The sequence below is a fragment of the Cnephaeus nilssonii genome (assembly GCF_951640355.1).
Source record: "Cnephaeus nilssonii genome assembly, chromosome: 10".
NCBI lineage: Eukaryota > Metazoa > Chordata > Mammalia > Chiroptera > Vespertilionidae > Cnephaeus > Cnephaeus nilssonii.
In genome coordinates this window covers 12,796,962-12,814,751 of record NC_137081.1, presented here as the reverse complement: position 1 = coordinate 12,814,751, position 17,790 = coordinate 12,796,962, and the positions used below count along the sequence as shown (strand labels likewise).

Sequence of the window (17,790 nt, the reverse complement as noted above, 5' to 3'; positions counted from 1 at the left end):
GAACCCCTGCCTCATAGAGCGCTATGAAGATGATAGAAGATAACACACCCACGTGCTTGGCATGGAGCCTGGCGCATCAGCCTTCAATAGGTGTCAGCTAGTGGAAATAGGAGATGTTTAATAAACACACACTGAATGAAGAGAAGGATTCTGCTAGGACCTGAGACCTCAAGCCAATCCTTCCCGGAAGGTCACGTGGTGCAATCGTGGGCTGAGAGACAGCAGAGCCAGGACGCAATCAGCTCCCAACCACCCTGGAGCGCCACCTCACCTGTGACCCGGCAGCCAAAGAGCTCCAGCCGGAGGGCGATGCCCGCGTGCCAGGTCTGAGGGCGGACCCTGACGAACCTCGTGAGCAGCGGCGTGTGCAGCCTGTTCAAAACCACCTCCGTGGCGTCGCTGTTGCCCGGGAACACCTGTGACAGAGGACACGGAACCACGTGAGTCACATCCCCACGTGTAGCGAGGACCCCCCGCGCAGCCCTTGAAGGGGGTGGGAAAGTTCTGTGGAACTTGATTTCCCTCCAGTTTACAAATAATCAGTGGGTTTGTTGTTTGGGGCTTTTTGAGCAGCGCCAACGTTAATTTCTCACAGAGCTCTGACTTGAAAACAATCAGGGGTCTTCACACACACTTGGGAGGCAAAGAAAATGTTGCCCCTGGGCGGAGAGCGAGCAGAGGAAGGCGCCTAGGAAAGGAAAACACTTCAGAAGCTGAGGGAGAGGGAAAAGAGTAGGATTTCCTTTCAACATGGAGCAGAAATAGCTCTTTTAGGGCCAACGGACCTCACCCGCTAGCTTGAACTTGACTCTCCCCTTTTCTCGTGTTGCAGGCGTCTAGCACTATTTGCAGGGTGTTTAATGATGATATGCTGTTTTCCTTAGTTACTCAGAGGCCTCCTTGTGCCACGAACGGGTGAAAGCATTGGGGGATGGGGGGCATCTACCCCCCGTGCCCCTGTGTCCATCAGCATGTTCTGGGTTCTCTCTGGCCTTTGTTGTGGGGTCAGGGTTGCAGACGGTCCCCTTGGAGTCCTGCCCCGCTTCCTCTCACTGAGGTCCCCGCCCTGTAATGAAATCCATCCCTGTCCCCATCTGACCAAGGCGTCTCTTATGGGAGGCAAGGCTTTGCGGAATAGCTTCTAACCCAACATGGTGGGAGCAAGTCCTGGCTGAGCAGATGGCCCGAATCAATAACGCCCATATGGACCTTATGCTTTTGTGGGAGTGCGCTCCATAAAAAACAAAGTAGCTGGAGCAAGTGTATGTGAGTTTCTCTCGGTTTCCTGGACAAGGGTGGAGGGAAAGACCAACTAACCAACCACCGCTTTTAAATCATACCTGTCACGGCTGTAACAACCAAGTTTCTGTAAATCTACTCACAGCCGACTCTGCAGCAGCGAGCAATTTCTCCTGGGTGGGGGTCGGGAATAGATGCTCCAGCTCATATGATACCTGGGCTGTGCCAGGGGGTCATTGACAGGGCCGGGGCCCTGGTACATTTGAATATGAATACCTTTGAGCCAGACACTCTGTAAAGATAATTACATCCATAATACCCACGAGGTCAGGTATTACTAGTCCCACTTTATGGATGAGGAAACTGAGGCTCAGAGATGTCTGTCTGGATCCAATTGCCATGTTCGTAGGCTGCGGTTTCTTAGGTGGACTCGCATCTCTTTGAACACATGTTTATGTTGGTGGCTAGGAGTCCTGGAGCCTTAAGGTCTCCAAGCACGGATTTGATGAGGTGGAGTGGCTGTTCCCATGTGTTTATAATCCCAACTGAGAATGCTCTGGGTAACAGCAAAGAGCGGCCAGAAGCTCAGAGCTAATGAACAGAGTGGTCCTTTCTTCCCCAGGAAGTGTGCGTAGGAGCTCTGCCATCGGGCAACCTTGACCCCGCCATATTTCCTGTTGCTCAGGTCCAAAGTGAGAGCCATTTACACAGCTCCCCACTGATGTATTATCACAGCTCCCCACTGATGGCGAGGGTGAAGGGCTAAGAGACATCACACCTTTTGCAACCAAATGAGAAGTGGCTTGCTTAAGACAAACAGTGGGAAGGGAGAGGAAAAATGACGTTTCACCAGCCCAACACATTCTGTTCAAATCTCTTGTTCCGGCTGCTGAGCCCACGGAATCCTGGGAGCCTCCCTCCAGTCCTGGTCCTAAGGGGGCTAGTCTCCACCTCAACTGCCTTGCAGGTCAGAGGAAGCCCAGAAGCAGGACTTCTGGACCACTCACATAGCCCAGGTTCACTCTGGCTGCTTGATGCTTAGTGACTGAGGATAAAGTGGGAGGGGGGTTAGGGGGGGAGATACAAAGAAGGGCCAAGGAAACCCAGGGAAAGAGGGGGAGAGCCAGGCAGCTGGGAGAAGTACAGAGAGAGGTGGAGAGGGAGGCCGAGGCTCTTAAACCTCAGAGAGGGATGGCGGGAAGGAGGGAACAGGGCCGGGCAGCGGGGGCCACCACTGGCCAACTCCCTGAGGGCGGTGACAATGACTGTGTGTGGCCTCTGTCAGGAGATGCTATAGAGTTGGAGGGGAGGGCCTTGATGGCCATGTGAATGCATAATTGGGGTGTGGCGTGTATTCAAACTTTAACCGAGCTGCAATCCACGGCACCCACACGCTGGTCTTGTTTAGAAACACAGCATGTCGCATATGCTCTTAATATCTGACCCGTTCATTGCTCAGCTTGGGCAGATAATACCAAGGGACCTTTCTTCCCTCCACCTCCGTTAGGAATGACTGTGTCTCTGGACTGCCTTTGGGAGGCTGGCGTGTGCGTGAATGTGGCCGCATGTGTGTGCACTCGCGTGAGTACATGTCCAGGGAGAAGGTTGGTTTTCCCATGACGTATGTGCTCACAGGCTTGGAGGGAGCACCGCCAGGTCTCTGCTTACAGTGACAGCAGCCAGAGGGAGGCACACACTTGGTTTATCTGCCCCAGGCCGTCCACCTGGCTGCTCCCACTGAACTTCCCTCTGCCGCTCCATTTGCTCAGCGTCTCCCTCCCCGGGACCAAATGAGGCTCTTTCCACGTGGCCTCAAATGACCCTTCACGTTTCTGAGCCCAGACACTTCTTGGATTTTTGTTTGCTCTTGACTTTGTACTTATATTTGCCCCCTGCAATTTGGACCCTTTGCTGAAGGAATACCCAATTATTTTATGAAACTATTGATACACTTTCCACTCTGAATGTGGCACAGTAGGGGGAAACCCCCCCAAAAAAAACCAATCACCACTGAACTGGGATTCAGGAGACAGATTCTACTGCTAATTAGCTCAAAAGTGTGGGTCCCAGCGTCCTCCTCTGTTAAATGAGGGGATTGTGTGAGTTGATGTGTAAGGTCCTTTCTGGCCCCCCGATTCTGGCTTCCTTCACAAGAGTTTTCCAATCCAGCACTGCCGTGGCAGTATCGGCTTTGTAACAGGGCCCCCTAGTTACCCTGTGCCCCCTGGAGGCTCAGAGCTTTTGGGGACAAGTGCTGTGGGTTTTCATGCACTTACAGTGATGCCAGAACACACGTGGTGGGCACCCCACTCACAGGGAGAGTCCACCTCGCTGATGTTTTGGTTCAATAACAGTTCCAATTATTAATAATGAAGAGTAATAAATAACCACACCTTGGTCCTTACATATTGTCTTTTGCCCAAAGATATCCAAGTGCCATTTATGAAAATCCATTTTTAATGAAATATTAAGCACTTTCTCTTCCTCCTGACCCAATGGATTTACAAGGTCTCTATTTTTCTCCCTGCCTCTCCCTATTTATAGCTGGTAAATGCTATCATATATTATACATCTTTATGACTTTCTCAATGCTTCTGTGGTTTCCGAATCACCCATCATCTGTTTTCTGATCAAATTCTCTGAGATGGATTCTTGGCTTCCAGTCTAAGCATTGCAAGGTAAGGAGCTGTGTGCACCGGAAATGGTGCCAGGAAATTGGTTTTATTCCCTATTCCCTGCCGACTCACTGAATCACTATAGGCAAATCGATAAACCTTAGATGCCTTGGTTTCTCCTTCAGGAAAATGAAGTCGCTAACAGGCTTGCAGATAGAGGCTGTAAAGTCTACCAGCCCTCCTGCCGGCTCCATTGCCTGCACAACACGCAGGGCAGATGCCAGAGTGGAAGCTACGTCACAAGTAGCAAGTGGGTCTTTGTGAAATCGGAAGCGTTCCAGTTCTGAAAGCCATTGACTCCCAAGTGGAACCTTGAGGCCAGAAATTTTCAAACCATCACGTCGCAGTGAGATGTCCCTAGGGCTGAGGAAACTCTGTGGATTGTCAGCATGCGGTACCCCCAGCGAGGCCTGTATCAAAGGCAATGATCAAACGATAACATCTGCTTTAAAAGCTGGATGTCACAGATGGTACACACTTCTGTCAATTTTATAAGAAAAATGCTAGTATGGCTGCCTTCCTACCCAAAGGAAAACCAGAAATATGCTCAAGGTGACCCTCGCTTGCTGAAGAAGTGGGAATAGAAAAAAAAACACACCTACATATGATATGGCTATAAAAGCTCTGTTGAGCATAAAGATTTCTTCAAACGTATCTCTGTAAAACCAAGTCTGAAAAACAATTCAGGGCACAAAGTGGTTTGGATAATCCATTTGGTGCCTCGCTGAATGCTGAACATAATCCAACACTTTCCAATTGATTCTTGAGACCTTTGGTTTATTTTCTGTGAGAGAGAATCTGAAACCAGCAGCACCTCGTGGATTTTCTGATTTGCACCTCTGGGGGAGGGGGCACCTGCCAATTACGTTGGCTGCTATCCAACATCCCAGTTGTATTATTATCTATACCGTGCCCCATCCAAACCAGGAAAAGAAAATCAACATGTTTGACCAGGCCTGAGAGCTCATAGGCATGGACTGTAATAACTATGTAAAATAAAGGGCATTATCTATATAGAAATAGCTCCCCAGAAAGCATCACTCTGCTGTAGTGACTCTGGCTGAGAACAGTGAGCGTTTCGGCCTGCCTACCCCAGAGACCTCTGGGCTGGGGGATTTCCTGCCAGGACCTCAGTCCCTTTCTTTTTCTTTTTTTAAAAAATATTTTTTTTTATTGATTTCAGAGAGGAAGGGAGAAGGAGAGAGAGATAGAAACATCAATGATGAGAGAGAATCATTGATTTGCTACCTCCTGCATGTCCCCTACTGGGGATCGAGCCCACAACCCAGACATGTGCCCTTGACTGGAATCTAACCCGGGACCCTTCAGTCTGCAGGCCGACGCTCTATCCACTGAGCCAAACTGGCTAGGGCCTCAGTCCCTGTCTTATAGCCATTAGTGTCTGCCATCAACATCCAGGTGCCCAGGACGGTGGAGGTGCCCCGTCCATCAAGGCCTTGGCGTGAAGGCTCCCGGTGTTACCTGGCTGTTCACCTTGCTCCGCGGGCAGGCCCTGGCAGGAGATGCAGGCTCTGAGTGTGGCCACCGCCTCCGCTATGCACAGGGCTTCGGTATTCAGTCTGCTCGCGCCTGTCTCTTCATTACCTATGGTGCGACCTACAGTTTGTTTCTACTTTGCTGTAAATATCTGAACGCAGCCCGCTCCAGGGACTGCAGAGAAAGCAGGAAATTTTTCAAAGCCAGCACAGCGCTGGGGCCCGGAGGTAGAAAGTGTGCAGGAGACATTCTTCCACTGCTTTCTTTAACAAAATAAAAAATACTTCTCTCCACTAATAAATGTTTCATTGCCCCCAAACTTCTCCTTTTCAATCTACTTGGCACAGACGCCGAAGGAGGAGGAGGACGAAGCAGGCAGAAAAGAGGGGAGGTGGGAATGAAGGGCAGAAACGGGGGAAACCAGGAGCAGCGCCCGTTAAAAATTCATCTCAGAAACAACTGTACCGACGCATCCTCACTCCGCCCAGGGCCCATCTTCGCTCTCCACCCCCTTCCCCTGGATTTCCTCTAAAACCAGCTATCGGATCCCCATGTAAAAACAGCCCGGCCAACGTGGCTCAGTGGTTGAGCGTTGACTTATGAAACAGGAGATCATGGTTCCATTCCTAGTCAGGGCACATGCCCAGGTTGTGGGCTCCATCCCCAGTGTGGGGCTTGCAGGAGGCAGCCGATCAATGAATGATGTTTCTATCTCTCTCTCCCTCTCTCTTCCTCTCTGAAATCAATAAATATATATTTAAAAAAATAAATAAATACATTGTTAATCAATGAATGCCATCCTGTTTAATTAATTTGTTGCACCAAACAGGCAAGGGGTGGTGTGTGTGCGTCGGGGGGAGGGGCGGCTGTTGCACTCAGGGAAAATGATGTTAAGATATGGACATTTGCACCCCCTTTTTTTTTTGTAAATCACAGTCCTGGCATTTCTCTCTTAAAACTCTTCCTTAAAGACTGTAAAATTTTGTTTAAGCTGCTTTCATTCTAGTGGATGTGGGAACCCAGCCAGACGCAGAGTCAGAAGGGACGTCAGTGAGGGTGAGGATGGGGGTGGGGCGATGATGCTCCCTCACCGCCAAATGCTCACTTAGGACCACGATGCCCTCCTGTCTCCTCCTCCTTCACGTTAGGGCTGTTTTTGTCATCAAGCGGTTTTACTGATGTGAAGGAGGAGACAGAGAGGCAGGAGCATGTCATGGGGTGTGGGTGGGGCCACTGGGGGGTTTCTGCCTGGGGATGGGGGGGGCACGGTGAGGGGGATGTGTGCATCCCCATCTGTGTGTGCCTGGTGGGGCCGCTAGATTTACTGCAGGATTATGTTACCCCCATGGAGACGCTGAGCCCTGGAACATACATACTAACAGGATTAGGGTTTCAGGATTTGAGACAGGAAAGCATCAGGAGGAGAGGAGTGGAGGGCCGCTCAGGGATTTGGGGCTGGAGGAGATGGGGTGGGGGAGATGGCGCATCAGAGCAATGCAGGGCTGGAGGCAATGGCCCGCATCCCCCTGTAAAGGCGGGGGAGAGACTGACCTTCTAACTGCGAAGGGCCCTCCACATGGAAAACCTCCTAAAACAGAATTACCGTATTTTCCGGCGTATAAGACGACTTTTTAACCCAGGAAAACGCCCAGTTGTATACGCCGGAAAATACGGTACCCATTTTAAAATATTTTTATTGACCTCAGAGAGGAAGGGAGAGGGAGAGAGATATAGAAGCATCAATGATGAGAGAGAATCACTGATTGGCTGCCTCCTGCACGCCCCACACTAGGGTTCGAGCCCGCAACCCGGGCATGTGTCCTGACAGGGAATCGAACCGTGACCTCCTGGTTCATAGGTTGATGCTCAACCACTGAGCACGCCAGCTGGGCATTGCCACTTTTTTTAACTTGCAGGTGGACAGATGAGAAAGCAAAGGGTACAGGGAGCGAGGCCCTGAGCCTATCTGACTCCTTCGTTCCTCTTCCGGGGGAATCTCAGCAAACTGGAGAAGGAAAATGCTGAGAGCAAAGAACCCGGCAATCCACCAGATGAGGTGTTGGCTCTGATGCTCATTAGAAACCCCAGAGTTAGGGCACCTCAAGCCAAATCATGACGCCCGTCCACACCCCTTGCTTATGTGCTCTGTCCCTCTGGCCACGTGCACAGCAGTGGCCTGGGAAATGTGGGGGATTTAGCATCAGGGCTGAAAGCGCCAGGGAGGCTGGTCTCAGCTCCCGGAGACAATTCCGCACCCGTGGGAGCTGGGTGAAGCCAGCCATGGGAGCCGGAGAGAGAAAAGGTTCCAAGCTTATGTATAATGAAATTTTCCCTTGAGCTTCCTAAGTGGAGAGGCTAAAGGTCTGAGCTCATCCCAGGGCGAATGGATAAGGGACAAACTTAATTACCCAGGGCCCTGGATTCTTCTCTGTTGTCATTGAGGGGGGCAGAGACATGGGGGGACTTGAATTTGGAAAGGGCACCAGCCCTCTTCTGAACACGCATAGCCCTGGTGAGAGAGGATGCAATCAGAGCCGTGACTCTGAAGGCTGATGCCATGGCTGGCTGATGGTTGGAGTCACTGCCCTAATCTTATACACAACAAACACAATTACGACACTGACAGGATAAGGGGAAGCCAGTCATCCACCAGGAGGCTTAACAAAAAGGTGTTTTTGGAGAATTCAAAGTTATTAATTGGAGGAATTGATTGCACCCTTTGAGGAGAATGCGGCTAAGCGGGGTACCATCATCTCAGGCCCCATCGGGTGCAGGGAGAGGTCTGGATGACTTATCAGGCCCCGCCCAGACCTCGGATTTTAAAAGAGGCAGATAAATATCCCATGGGGCCTTGTTACTTTTTAAATGGATAACTTGCTTCTGCTTCACGAAGAGCTTTGTGGGTCTAATACATTAATTATGTCAGCAGAGAGCCTTCCATCTGCGGATCCCAAGGTGCTCGGCCAGCAGGAGCTGCGGCACCATTCCATCTGGGTGGATGGAGACACTGAGGCACGGAGCCGCTCAGGGAGATCTCCAAGGTCACCCAGGGCATCAAGGTCACCCGGCGCATCATCTCAGAACAGACGCCACGTGGTTCCAACTGTGAGCCGACTGATTTGGGGGGTCTGGTTTCCCAACACCACTCTCTCCTCCCCAGTCTCTGGTCGTTTCGCAGAGGTTTTCCAATTCCCCAACGGCTTTCCAAGTGATTTGGTTTAATTTAGAAAACAAATCTAGGACAGAGGATTTTTGAAGTGGGGGTGTTTGTTTGTTTTCAAGGGACGTGGCCAAATCAAACGCAAAGCAACTTCTTTCAACTCTACATCCTCAGGATTCTAGGATGGGGCCCAAACTCGGCAGCGCTGAGCCTGGCACTCTGAGCCATGCTGTCCAGATGCGACCTGCCTTCAGATCTCTCTCACAGGCTCTCCGGGAAAAGGCACCCCTCCTGGCCTCGAGACAAAACATCCAGGCAGCCAGCTTCCCTCTGCACGCAAGACGGCGAGCAAGGCATGGGCCAGACGGGGAGGACACCTGCCTGGGGATCAGAGCCTGGTGACCAGGTGCCTTCTGCAGGGACCGCGGTTCCCCACGTCTCAGGGGCAAAGGACTTGTCTAGGAGTTTCAAGTCCACAGTCATTGAAACCCTGTTAAATTCCGAAGCGAGAAAGTGGGTGCCCGAGGGTTCTCCGAGCCCCTTGGAGGTCATCATTACATCAATATGTCTAGCTTAGGGCGTTTCTGCCATGCATCAGGGGGTGATTCTAAAAACTCTCGGACCCAAACCTTTCCTCATCCCAGTCTCACCCTCCCATCCTCAGTGTGGTCATCAGGATCTATTTAGCACCCCCCCCCCCCCCGCCCCCAGACTTTCTCTTTTAGCTAGAATTTCTTCGAAATACATCAGAATAGCCCAGCAGTGCTGTGACTCAGAGGAAGGTACCCAGAGCTGTGTCAACAGGGGAGTTGCCCACATTTACCAAATAAGGGAGGCCTGGAGGCCAGGGCTTTTGCTTAGACATAGACGGGCAACGGCCTCTGTCCCCCTGTCCTGACACCGGTCCTGGCCTCATTCCCTCCAGTGTGGACTCACGGAACCGGCATCCCCGAGGTGAGCAGGAACTTGGCCAAGGCCCCCTGCCTTCCAGCGCCTCCCTCTCTCTCCCCGCCTCTCCCCGGCTCTATGTGTGCCTACAATTATAGACACACCCGCGAACCATCTACTATTGTATTTACAACACTCTGTCTATGTTTGGGGTGTTATTAATGCAGCTGGGGAAACCAAAAGCAGCCGTTTTCTGCTTGTGGTTTCTGAGGAAATCTATGGGAAGCAATTTGTGTAATCTAAGGGAGCACATGGGCTGGGTATGGGCTCCAGCAGGCGGCCGAGCTCCGCGCCTTGTGGTTACGCCATAAATGCGCAGAAGGAGGACCCGCCCTGTAGGAAAAGCATAGGTTCCGTGTTTCTGGCATGTGGGACTGGAGAAGGGTTGGGGAATGTGCTGGGCATATGGCCTGCATGACTGTGCCACGCATTGCAGGGGGATGCTTGCCCTACCCCCGGCTACACCCTTTCTCTCAGGCAGCCTCACCACTACCTGTTGGATGGAAAGCCGCCTCCCCGAGTTTTCCTCACTTCCTCCCCCAAACAGGCCCAGTCCTTGCCTCAGCCCAGCCTGGGCCTAAATTTTAAACAGTGTTTTGCAAGGAAATGGCACGGCCCTCCTCCATCACCTTGAGCGCTCATTCATCTTGTTTTTCTCCAATTTCCCCAATTCCCTGGTCTTTGGTCCATGGTATGGGTGTGCAGGGCATAAAATCAGGTTCCCACATCTCTGCCCCAAACACCACCCCGCCTCCCCCTTCACACCCGGTGCCCTGGTCTGCATCTGCGAACCCGCCCCCTGCCCGCAGAGCAGCGCCGGCTGCTGCCTCCATCTCGGCGACGCTTTGCTCACAGGTCCTGCTGTCTGAATCTGGCTTTCCAGCTACTACTTAGCACCAGTGAGCTTGGCACGGCGCCCACCATCCAGCAGCTACAAAGAAAGGCTCAGCGGTCGCGCCCGGCATAGACAAAGCTGCTCCCTCCACTGCCCCCGAGTCCCCTCCTCACCCCGCCTCCCCTTCGTGGCATCAAATCAGACTGCAGCAGACTTGACAAATCTATTTGGCATGGTCCACTCAGCGATCCCCCACTCCGCCCCCCAACAGCCCAGAGAGCGAGGCTCCTGAACGCTATGGACTCTGCACCTTAAATACAGACGTCTGGGAGGTAGACCTGCTAATGAAGGTGCAGGGAGATCACCCTTGGAGGGGAGGACCCAGCAGGTCTCCCCTGGGGCCTGCCACACCGCAGGGGGCGAGGGGGCGTGAGGGAGGGGGCAATGTCCAATGGGCAGGCTTTGCATCCTCCCACCTCCTTGTAGGTACCAAGAGGATGAATTTCTAAGGGGGACAGACATGCTACTCCTCTGCCCCAATGCCTTTAAGTGGGTAGGACTGACTCACTAAAAACCAGACAATAACAAAACAAAAACAAATTATCCCTTGGTTACTGGGGGGAAATTTTAGCCAAGTGTGGGAAGAGGAGGAGAGAGAGAGAGAGAGAGAGAGAGAGAGAGAGAGAGAGCGCGCCAATATGAAAAAGTTGAGGAAAATGGTTTTAAAGGCGCCCAGAAAGCAAAATTCAATTCTCAGGAACATCTCCCCTGCAGCACGAATACCAGGGATAAAGCCAGGGAGGACAGCATTCTATCAAAATGTGCAGCGCTAAGGTATTTCCAAAAGCAGAGTCCCTACAAATGGTGTTTTAAATAGCATCCGGTCCATCTGCATGCTCTTAAAATCAGCTTATGCTACAGGATCCCTCTGGCCTGTGCTGCTTAGTCACTGAGCCTGGACAGGGCGGCGGTCAGGTGAGCCTCCTTGTCCTCCCCCGGGACCCGCCGCCTCCCAGCTGCCGGCCCTCGCCTACCTGCCGAAGCTCTGGGTTCTACCAGTTTCTTACTGAACAGGGTGGGTGGAGGAAGAAGGCACGAAAATGAGCGGAGTGGGGGAAGACTCAGTGCACAGCGCTCCCAGCCCCCAGCGCCCACCCAGGCTTGCCATTTCCAAGTGATATTTGACAACTCTTTCTGCAACAGACGAAGCCAGTGAGAAACTAGACCTGGCCCCGTGTGTCAGGGCCAGGAAGTCTTTCACGCGCCCCCTTTATCTGTGAAGTGGGGAATTCCTGTGTCTGTGTGCACTGATGCCTAGTAATATCGAGAAGCCACGCTTTTCAGATGAATGGTGCCATGTTACTATGGCAATTTTGATGTAAAAAAAAAAAAAATCCACTCCTTTAAAAACTCACGTTTCCCGAGTGAAACGGTGCCGCCAACACTATAGCTCAGGATTTTCTGGGCCCGGGGTTTCCAGCTGCAGGCCAAGAGCCAGCTGCCTGGGGTCAGGGATGAGCGGAGGGGACTGCTGGGAAGGCCTTTGGCTTCTCTAGGTCTGTGTCCCATTTCGATCCTTCACAACCCGAAGGACCAGGGCTCTGGTGGAACTATAGCCCCAGAGAGGGGACCCCTTTCCCTCTGTCCCCGGTTCCCTTCAGAGAAGGGTGAGCATGCTCCTTCCAGGCCTCGAGCCAGTCGGTGATACCAGAGCTCCCCCACCCAGGTGAGCCCACCAGCCAATCAGCCCCCAGACCCTGAGCGCACAGCCACGTTGCCAGCGCCAGAATGTCTTAAGAAATCTGAGCAGCAGACATCCGTCCATCTGTACCACAAAGCCCCACGTCACCCCCCCCCCCCCCCCCCGGCCACACCTCCGGGAGCCCTCGATGCTGAAGGCCCGGCCGAGAGAGAGAATGCACTGCTCTGTGCCAAGCAGCACTGCCCGTTCAGATGCCATCCCCGATACATGGATTTCTCCTCGCTATTTATTATCCTCTTTCTTCCTGGGGACATGGTGATTCCCTCTCAGGATTTGTGCCCTTTCATTGCCAGACCTCGGTAACTCCTGAACTGCCGGTTCCTGTGGTTTCGTGATTGTTAACCCAGCGTGTGGAAGGGACTCCGGCCATAAATGCTCAATGAATCCTGTGTGGGGAGACTAGGACTGGGAACAGAGTTTCTCCTTCATTTGCAGTCAGAGAGCACTCTGCAAGCTCGCTCTCTCTCTCTTGCTCTCTCTCTCTCTTGCTGCCTGCTCTGCAGGACGCAACAGCAGCCAGGTTGTTGGAGAAATGGTATTTTCCAATCACTTTAGCATAAGGAAGAGTATTTTCCGGGCCAGCATCTCCCATGCCTCCATCAGTTATTTGAGCCTCACTGAACAAGACTCCTTCCCCGTGTGGAGCTGCCCGGAAGCTCCTCTCGCCCCACCTGTCCTGCACCGTCCCAGCATGCCCGTGAGGTGGGGAAATGGGTTTACCTTGTGGTTTTTGCCATGCCGGTACACCATCCAGTCTTCACCATTAGTACTGACTTCCAGCTTGTAGGATTTGACGTAATAGCCATTCTGGGTTTCCCTGGAAATCGCCCCCTGCGTTGCAATGGCCGTGAGCATGGTTAGAAAGCGCAGGTCCACCTGAGGAAGAGAGGAGGGGAAGTAAGGGGGCTGTGACTCCCGACGCAAGGCAGCGTCTTGCTTTTCTTCGAAGGACACAATTGTCATACTCAGCGCACAACCTGTGTCTGTGATCACTCAGATGTATCCGTGATTAAGGGCCAATTTGCAATTGCACTAGACAGTGAAACTCAACTTATTTGACACTAAATTGGACACCTTTGAAATTGTAATGATTATTTCTCTCTCTCTCTCTCTCTCTCTCTCTTTGCAAATCTGAATGGACAGTATTAAGTTTAATCTTAAGGGAATCATTGAATGTCTAGAACCATGACCCCTTCTTACTAAGCAGCAGCCTGCCTTGGATAGCCAACGCAGATTCTGCTTTAAAGGAACAATGGCTAAATCCAATCCAATCCACTCCAATCCAGTGCAATTCAATCCAATTCACTTACGATGCCCTAGTTGCAAAATCTCAGCTCAGGTCTGTCTCCCCTCCCTTCAGTCCCTCACGCCATTGTGTATTTAGTTGCTCAGGTCAGTAAGGGGCCAAAGGGCAGGCAGAGTCTGCCCAAGCAATTAGGCTTATGCACCAAGACCTGACCTTTGCTCCATGAGGATGGCCAACATTTTGAGGCCCCTCCCCTCCTAGAACACCAAACCCATTTGGAAATTGCTGGATGTCATTCTTTTGCTGGCCACAGTGCTTCTTTTCATTTGTTAATCCCCACCGAGGATATTTTTTCATTGATTTTTAGAGAGGATGGAAGGAATGGGGAGAGACAGAGAGAGAAACATCGATGTGAAAGAGACGCATTGATTGGTCGCCTCCCACACATGTCCCAACCAGGTCTGGGGATTGAGCCTGCAACCAAGGTATGTGCCCTTGACCAGAATTGAACCTTCAGTCCATGGGCCGATATTGTACCCACTGAGCCAAACCAGCTAGGGCTACAGCGTTTCTTAATGGTAATTTCCAAGTGATCAAAATTTAGCCAGCACATACTGGGAAAATTTGACCCAGCAAGCCTTTACTGGCTACTTAACATGTGCTCAGCACTATTAAGCATTCAACAGAAGTACCCAGTGCGGTATCTGTGCATGATAAACAGGTGGATAGCAGTAAGAGAAAGTATATGATTAAGGACCAAAACTCAAGGTATAATCAATGGGATGCCCATTATAAGGGAGAACTTTCTGGAAGCTTTGCAGAATGAGAAAGATTTTTGGAGGGCAGACAGTGACAAATGGCCTTAGGGTTGTGCTGTGAGTGCCTCCCTGGAAGTTTCTAAGTGGTCTTTTTCCCGTTCCCATTGTGCGCTCTGCAATGTCCTTCTCAGAGCAGAGGTCACCGTGTGGCATCCGAGCGAAGACAGGCTTGTCAATGGGTCACAAGGCTGTCTGCTGTGAGTCACAAGGCCTTGCTTAAGCAGGGGACTAGCAGCTTGCTCTTCCCTGGGGATGAGAACTGGACACGTCTGTCATGCAAGGAAGGATTACTTCACATGACAGTAAGTCTTATTCGGGAGGGAAGCAAACAGCAGTCTAAGATGTTGCAGAGCAGCTGGGCAACTGGAGTGCCATTCCTGGTGCGGACATTTCCCCAGGTGCGCTTCTGAGAGCTATGTGCAAACCCTGCCTGGCGGGGCGCCTCCAAACAGCAAGGATCATGGGACGCTGCCCTGCTCAGCTAGCAACTCACAAGCCTGCCCTTAGGAAGATGCCTACCACCCCCTACCCGCCATCACATTTCGGATGCCTCCCTGTGCCAAGGATGAGGAAGACCTGGGACTGTTCATAGACGGTTCCTTGGAAGTCTATAGCGATAGGGAAAACAGCATCTTGGCCAAACAGCGTCCCCAAGGCCTGGCAATCTTCACAAGAGCAGGGCAGTGTCCATCTTACTCGTCATTTAGCCCAGCACTCAGCACGGTGCCTGCACAGCCTATTCGTGCCCGGCACATGTGTCTGTTCGGATGGATGGATGAGTGAATGGTGTTCTCAAGGATGCTGTGTTTATTTTCTTTGTGCCCTTTGTCCACTCTAGACGAGGAGCCACCCCCCTTGCCCGCCAATACACGCACACCCTGCGTACCCTCTGATAGCTGAGCAAGTACCTGGAGATACTCCTTGTTGGAATCCAAGTTGGGTGTCCAGCCGTTGTCATCCCCATGGAGCCGGCTTTGCTGAGGTCTCCACCTCCCGTCAGAGTAGGTAGAGGAGGCACTGATCTGCTCGTTAGCAATCCTGCCGGACTCCATTCCCAGAGGGACATTGCACTGAAAGTCTGGGGAGCGGAGATGGTCAAGCACAGAGTTAGGTATCTCAATCTCATACCCTCGGGACTCGCAAAACACACCTCCCTTCTTGGGACAAGTCCTTGCAGGCACTCTCTCATCTTGAAGACCTAATTATACACTCCCATGTTAAAAAAAAAAAAAAAAAAAGCTACACCAAGTCCTAGAGCCTGACAACCCCTCTGGGTCTGAAGGAAACTAAATTGGACCTAAAAGAAATCAGGCTGTGTATAAATAAGAATCATCATACAAATTAAAAATACAATCCAAAGCACAAGAACTGTTAGTGCTGCGGGCTACAGATGCTCACAGACGCCAGATGCACCATTATTGAAATACAGGTACATGTGTGATCGACTGTGGCAATTTGGGTGGGCTGATACATCGTGGGAAGCCTGCTTCATTAATAAACACCCAGAAGGCATCTTTTGCTTCTTCTTTTCTTTCACTCCAGTGTCTCATGAGTTCTAGCACAGAAGACAGACATTACAAAGCAGTAAGTACCGGTCTTCAGGGGATCTCTATAAGCATGTGCATGTCAGTCTCCCTTTCCCCGAACCACCTGTCTGGGCAAATAGACCTGGAAGTCCCTTACTCTGACCTTGCGCCATCAGTTCAATTGCTGTCCTTCCCATGGATACTGCAGACACTGGTCAATATTTGTGTGTGCATGTGTCTGATAAAGACCAGCAAGCTTTTCAGGTTTCAGGCCTATTTAGTTTTATGACTGCTCTGGCCATTTGCAGAATTTGGTGCAATCTGCAATACTATTTTCTTGTCACTCAATATTCATGAGCCCTTTGAATAAGAAAAAAAAAAAAATCCCAGAATAAAACGCATTGACTTTTCAGCAGGCCAGGCTGCCGTGCCTCTAGGTAAGCACGAGGCATGCCGTCTACAACCAGGGCGGACTTCCCCTGCTCTAACCATCCTTCAAGTGCTCCTTCAGTCCTTAGGCTAGCTATCATTTGGGTTTCTAATGGGAAATGGGAGCACCGTTGAAGCACATGCTCAGGAGGAGCAGGTATGAAGATGGAGCTCAGGGCAGGAGACTGGTGGCCCAGATAGCAAGTCCAGGACCCTGGGCTCAGCTGCACGTTGTGCTAGACACAGTGCCTGGCACGTAGCGGGAGCTCAGACCGCGGTGTGTCCTGGAAGTGTGAAGGGAAGTATGGGAGAAGCTCTACCTGGGGCCAGAGATGTTTAACGTCAAAATACATATAGAGAGATTTAAAACTGCTGCTTCTGACTATGGTCACTGAGGCTTGGGGAGGAAGAAAAAGGGTCCCAGGCTCAATGTTAGCACAGGGGGAATTTTATACAGATATCCTAACCAACCTCCCTTTTATTTATAGATGAGAAAACTTGAGATGCTCCTGTAACTTTCCCTGGGAATAACGAATTCTTGGGACACATAACTATTTGTTTCCTTTAAAGAAACGAGCACCCAGATGGATATTTGTTCTGTTTTTATTCGTCTTTGCCTAACAGCTCCCGTTCTCTGGACTCAGATGCCTATGCAGGTTCTGCAGAATGCCCGCCAGGCCCCTGGTCTTGGGGAGGTCAGCACGCCCTCCCTCCTCTGAGGCAGGGACAGGACAGAGGTTCCCAACCGGCCAACTCACTCTCTAGCGGTTCTTGGTGGACCAGGTAGTAGCGGGCAGAGAAGCCGTCCTTGGCCACCGCCATGTCCGTGTGAAAGGTCAGAGAGAGGATCCCTGTCGACGAACGTAGTTCAGAGGGTGTTTTGGTCCCGCAGTACTTGCCGATCAGGGGACCCACTGGACACGCAGGACAAAGAGAGGGCAACAGATATGGAAACGTCAAATGCCATTTTCAGTATGTCCTCCTTCCCCCACAAGCGCAAGTCATTCAATGGGGCCCCGCTTTGTATGCCTTGGCGTAAGAGAACAACCAAAGATATGTTTTAGGGACAATGTCTAACATGTTGCCCGCACAGTAAAGAGTCCCTTCACTGGCGCGCCCCATCCTGTTCTCACAGCCTGGGAGATGGGCAGGAAAGGTGTCATTATAACGCCTGCTCTACAGAAGAAAGGATTGAGGCTCCCAGAGGTCACGTGATATTCGTTATTCAGACAGCAAGGAAATAACAGAGCTCCAGCCCAAGTTTTATGACTAAATCTTGTGTTTTTCTCAGGAAATGAAACTGCTTAGCTGTCGGGTCTCCGTTATGGGGCAAAACACTTAGAATGACTACCAAAGCGAAAGGCTGGTTTCCTCGCTGATACAGACTATTCCCAAGTCTTATGCTGGTCTCTTGCCAAGAAGTACAGGTTCCGGGTTCCTCTTGGCCTTGGGTGATGTGCCCTTTTGACATCTATGACTATATTAATAATAATGGAATTATAGTAATAATAATGACAACAGCAGCTTATTTATACAGATACGACAGAGAGGTTAGCGGCTTGCACAAGGCTGCAGAGTCACTAATAAGCAGAGCGGGATTTACACCTCATCAACCGGCTTGAGAGTCCTATCTGGGCACAGAGGGCGGCCACTGA

General features: G+C 51.3%; 1 protein-coding gene across 4 annotated transcripts in view; it reads right to left on the bottom strand.

The window, feature by feature from the left end:
- The window catches only part of NRP2 (neuropilin 2), a 120,062-nt gene that overhangs the window by 57,795 nt on the left and 44,477 nt on the right, over positions 1–17,790 (bottom strand). For all 4 annotated transcript variants that reach the window (XM_079782625.1, XM_079782626.1, XM_079782627.1 and 1 more), the window contains exons 5-8: positions 16,894–17,049; positions 15,089–15,258; positions 12,837–12,992; positions 272–416 (exon numbers count right to left, since the gene is read on the bottom strand). In XM_079782625.1, coding sequence (XP_079638751.1) covers positions 272–416; positions 12,837–12,992; positions 15,089–15,258; positions 16,894–17,049 — 627 coding nt within the window. The remainder of the gene's footprint in view (positions 1–271; positions 417–12,836; positions 12,993–15,088; positions 15,259–16,893; positions 17,050–17,790) is intronic.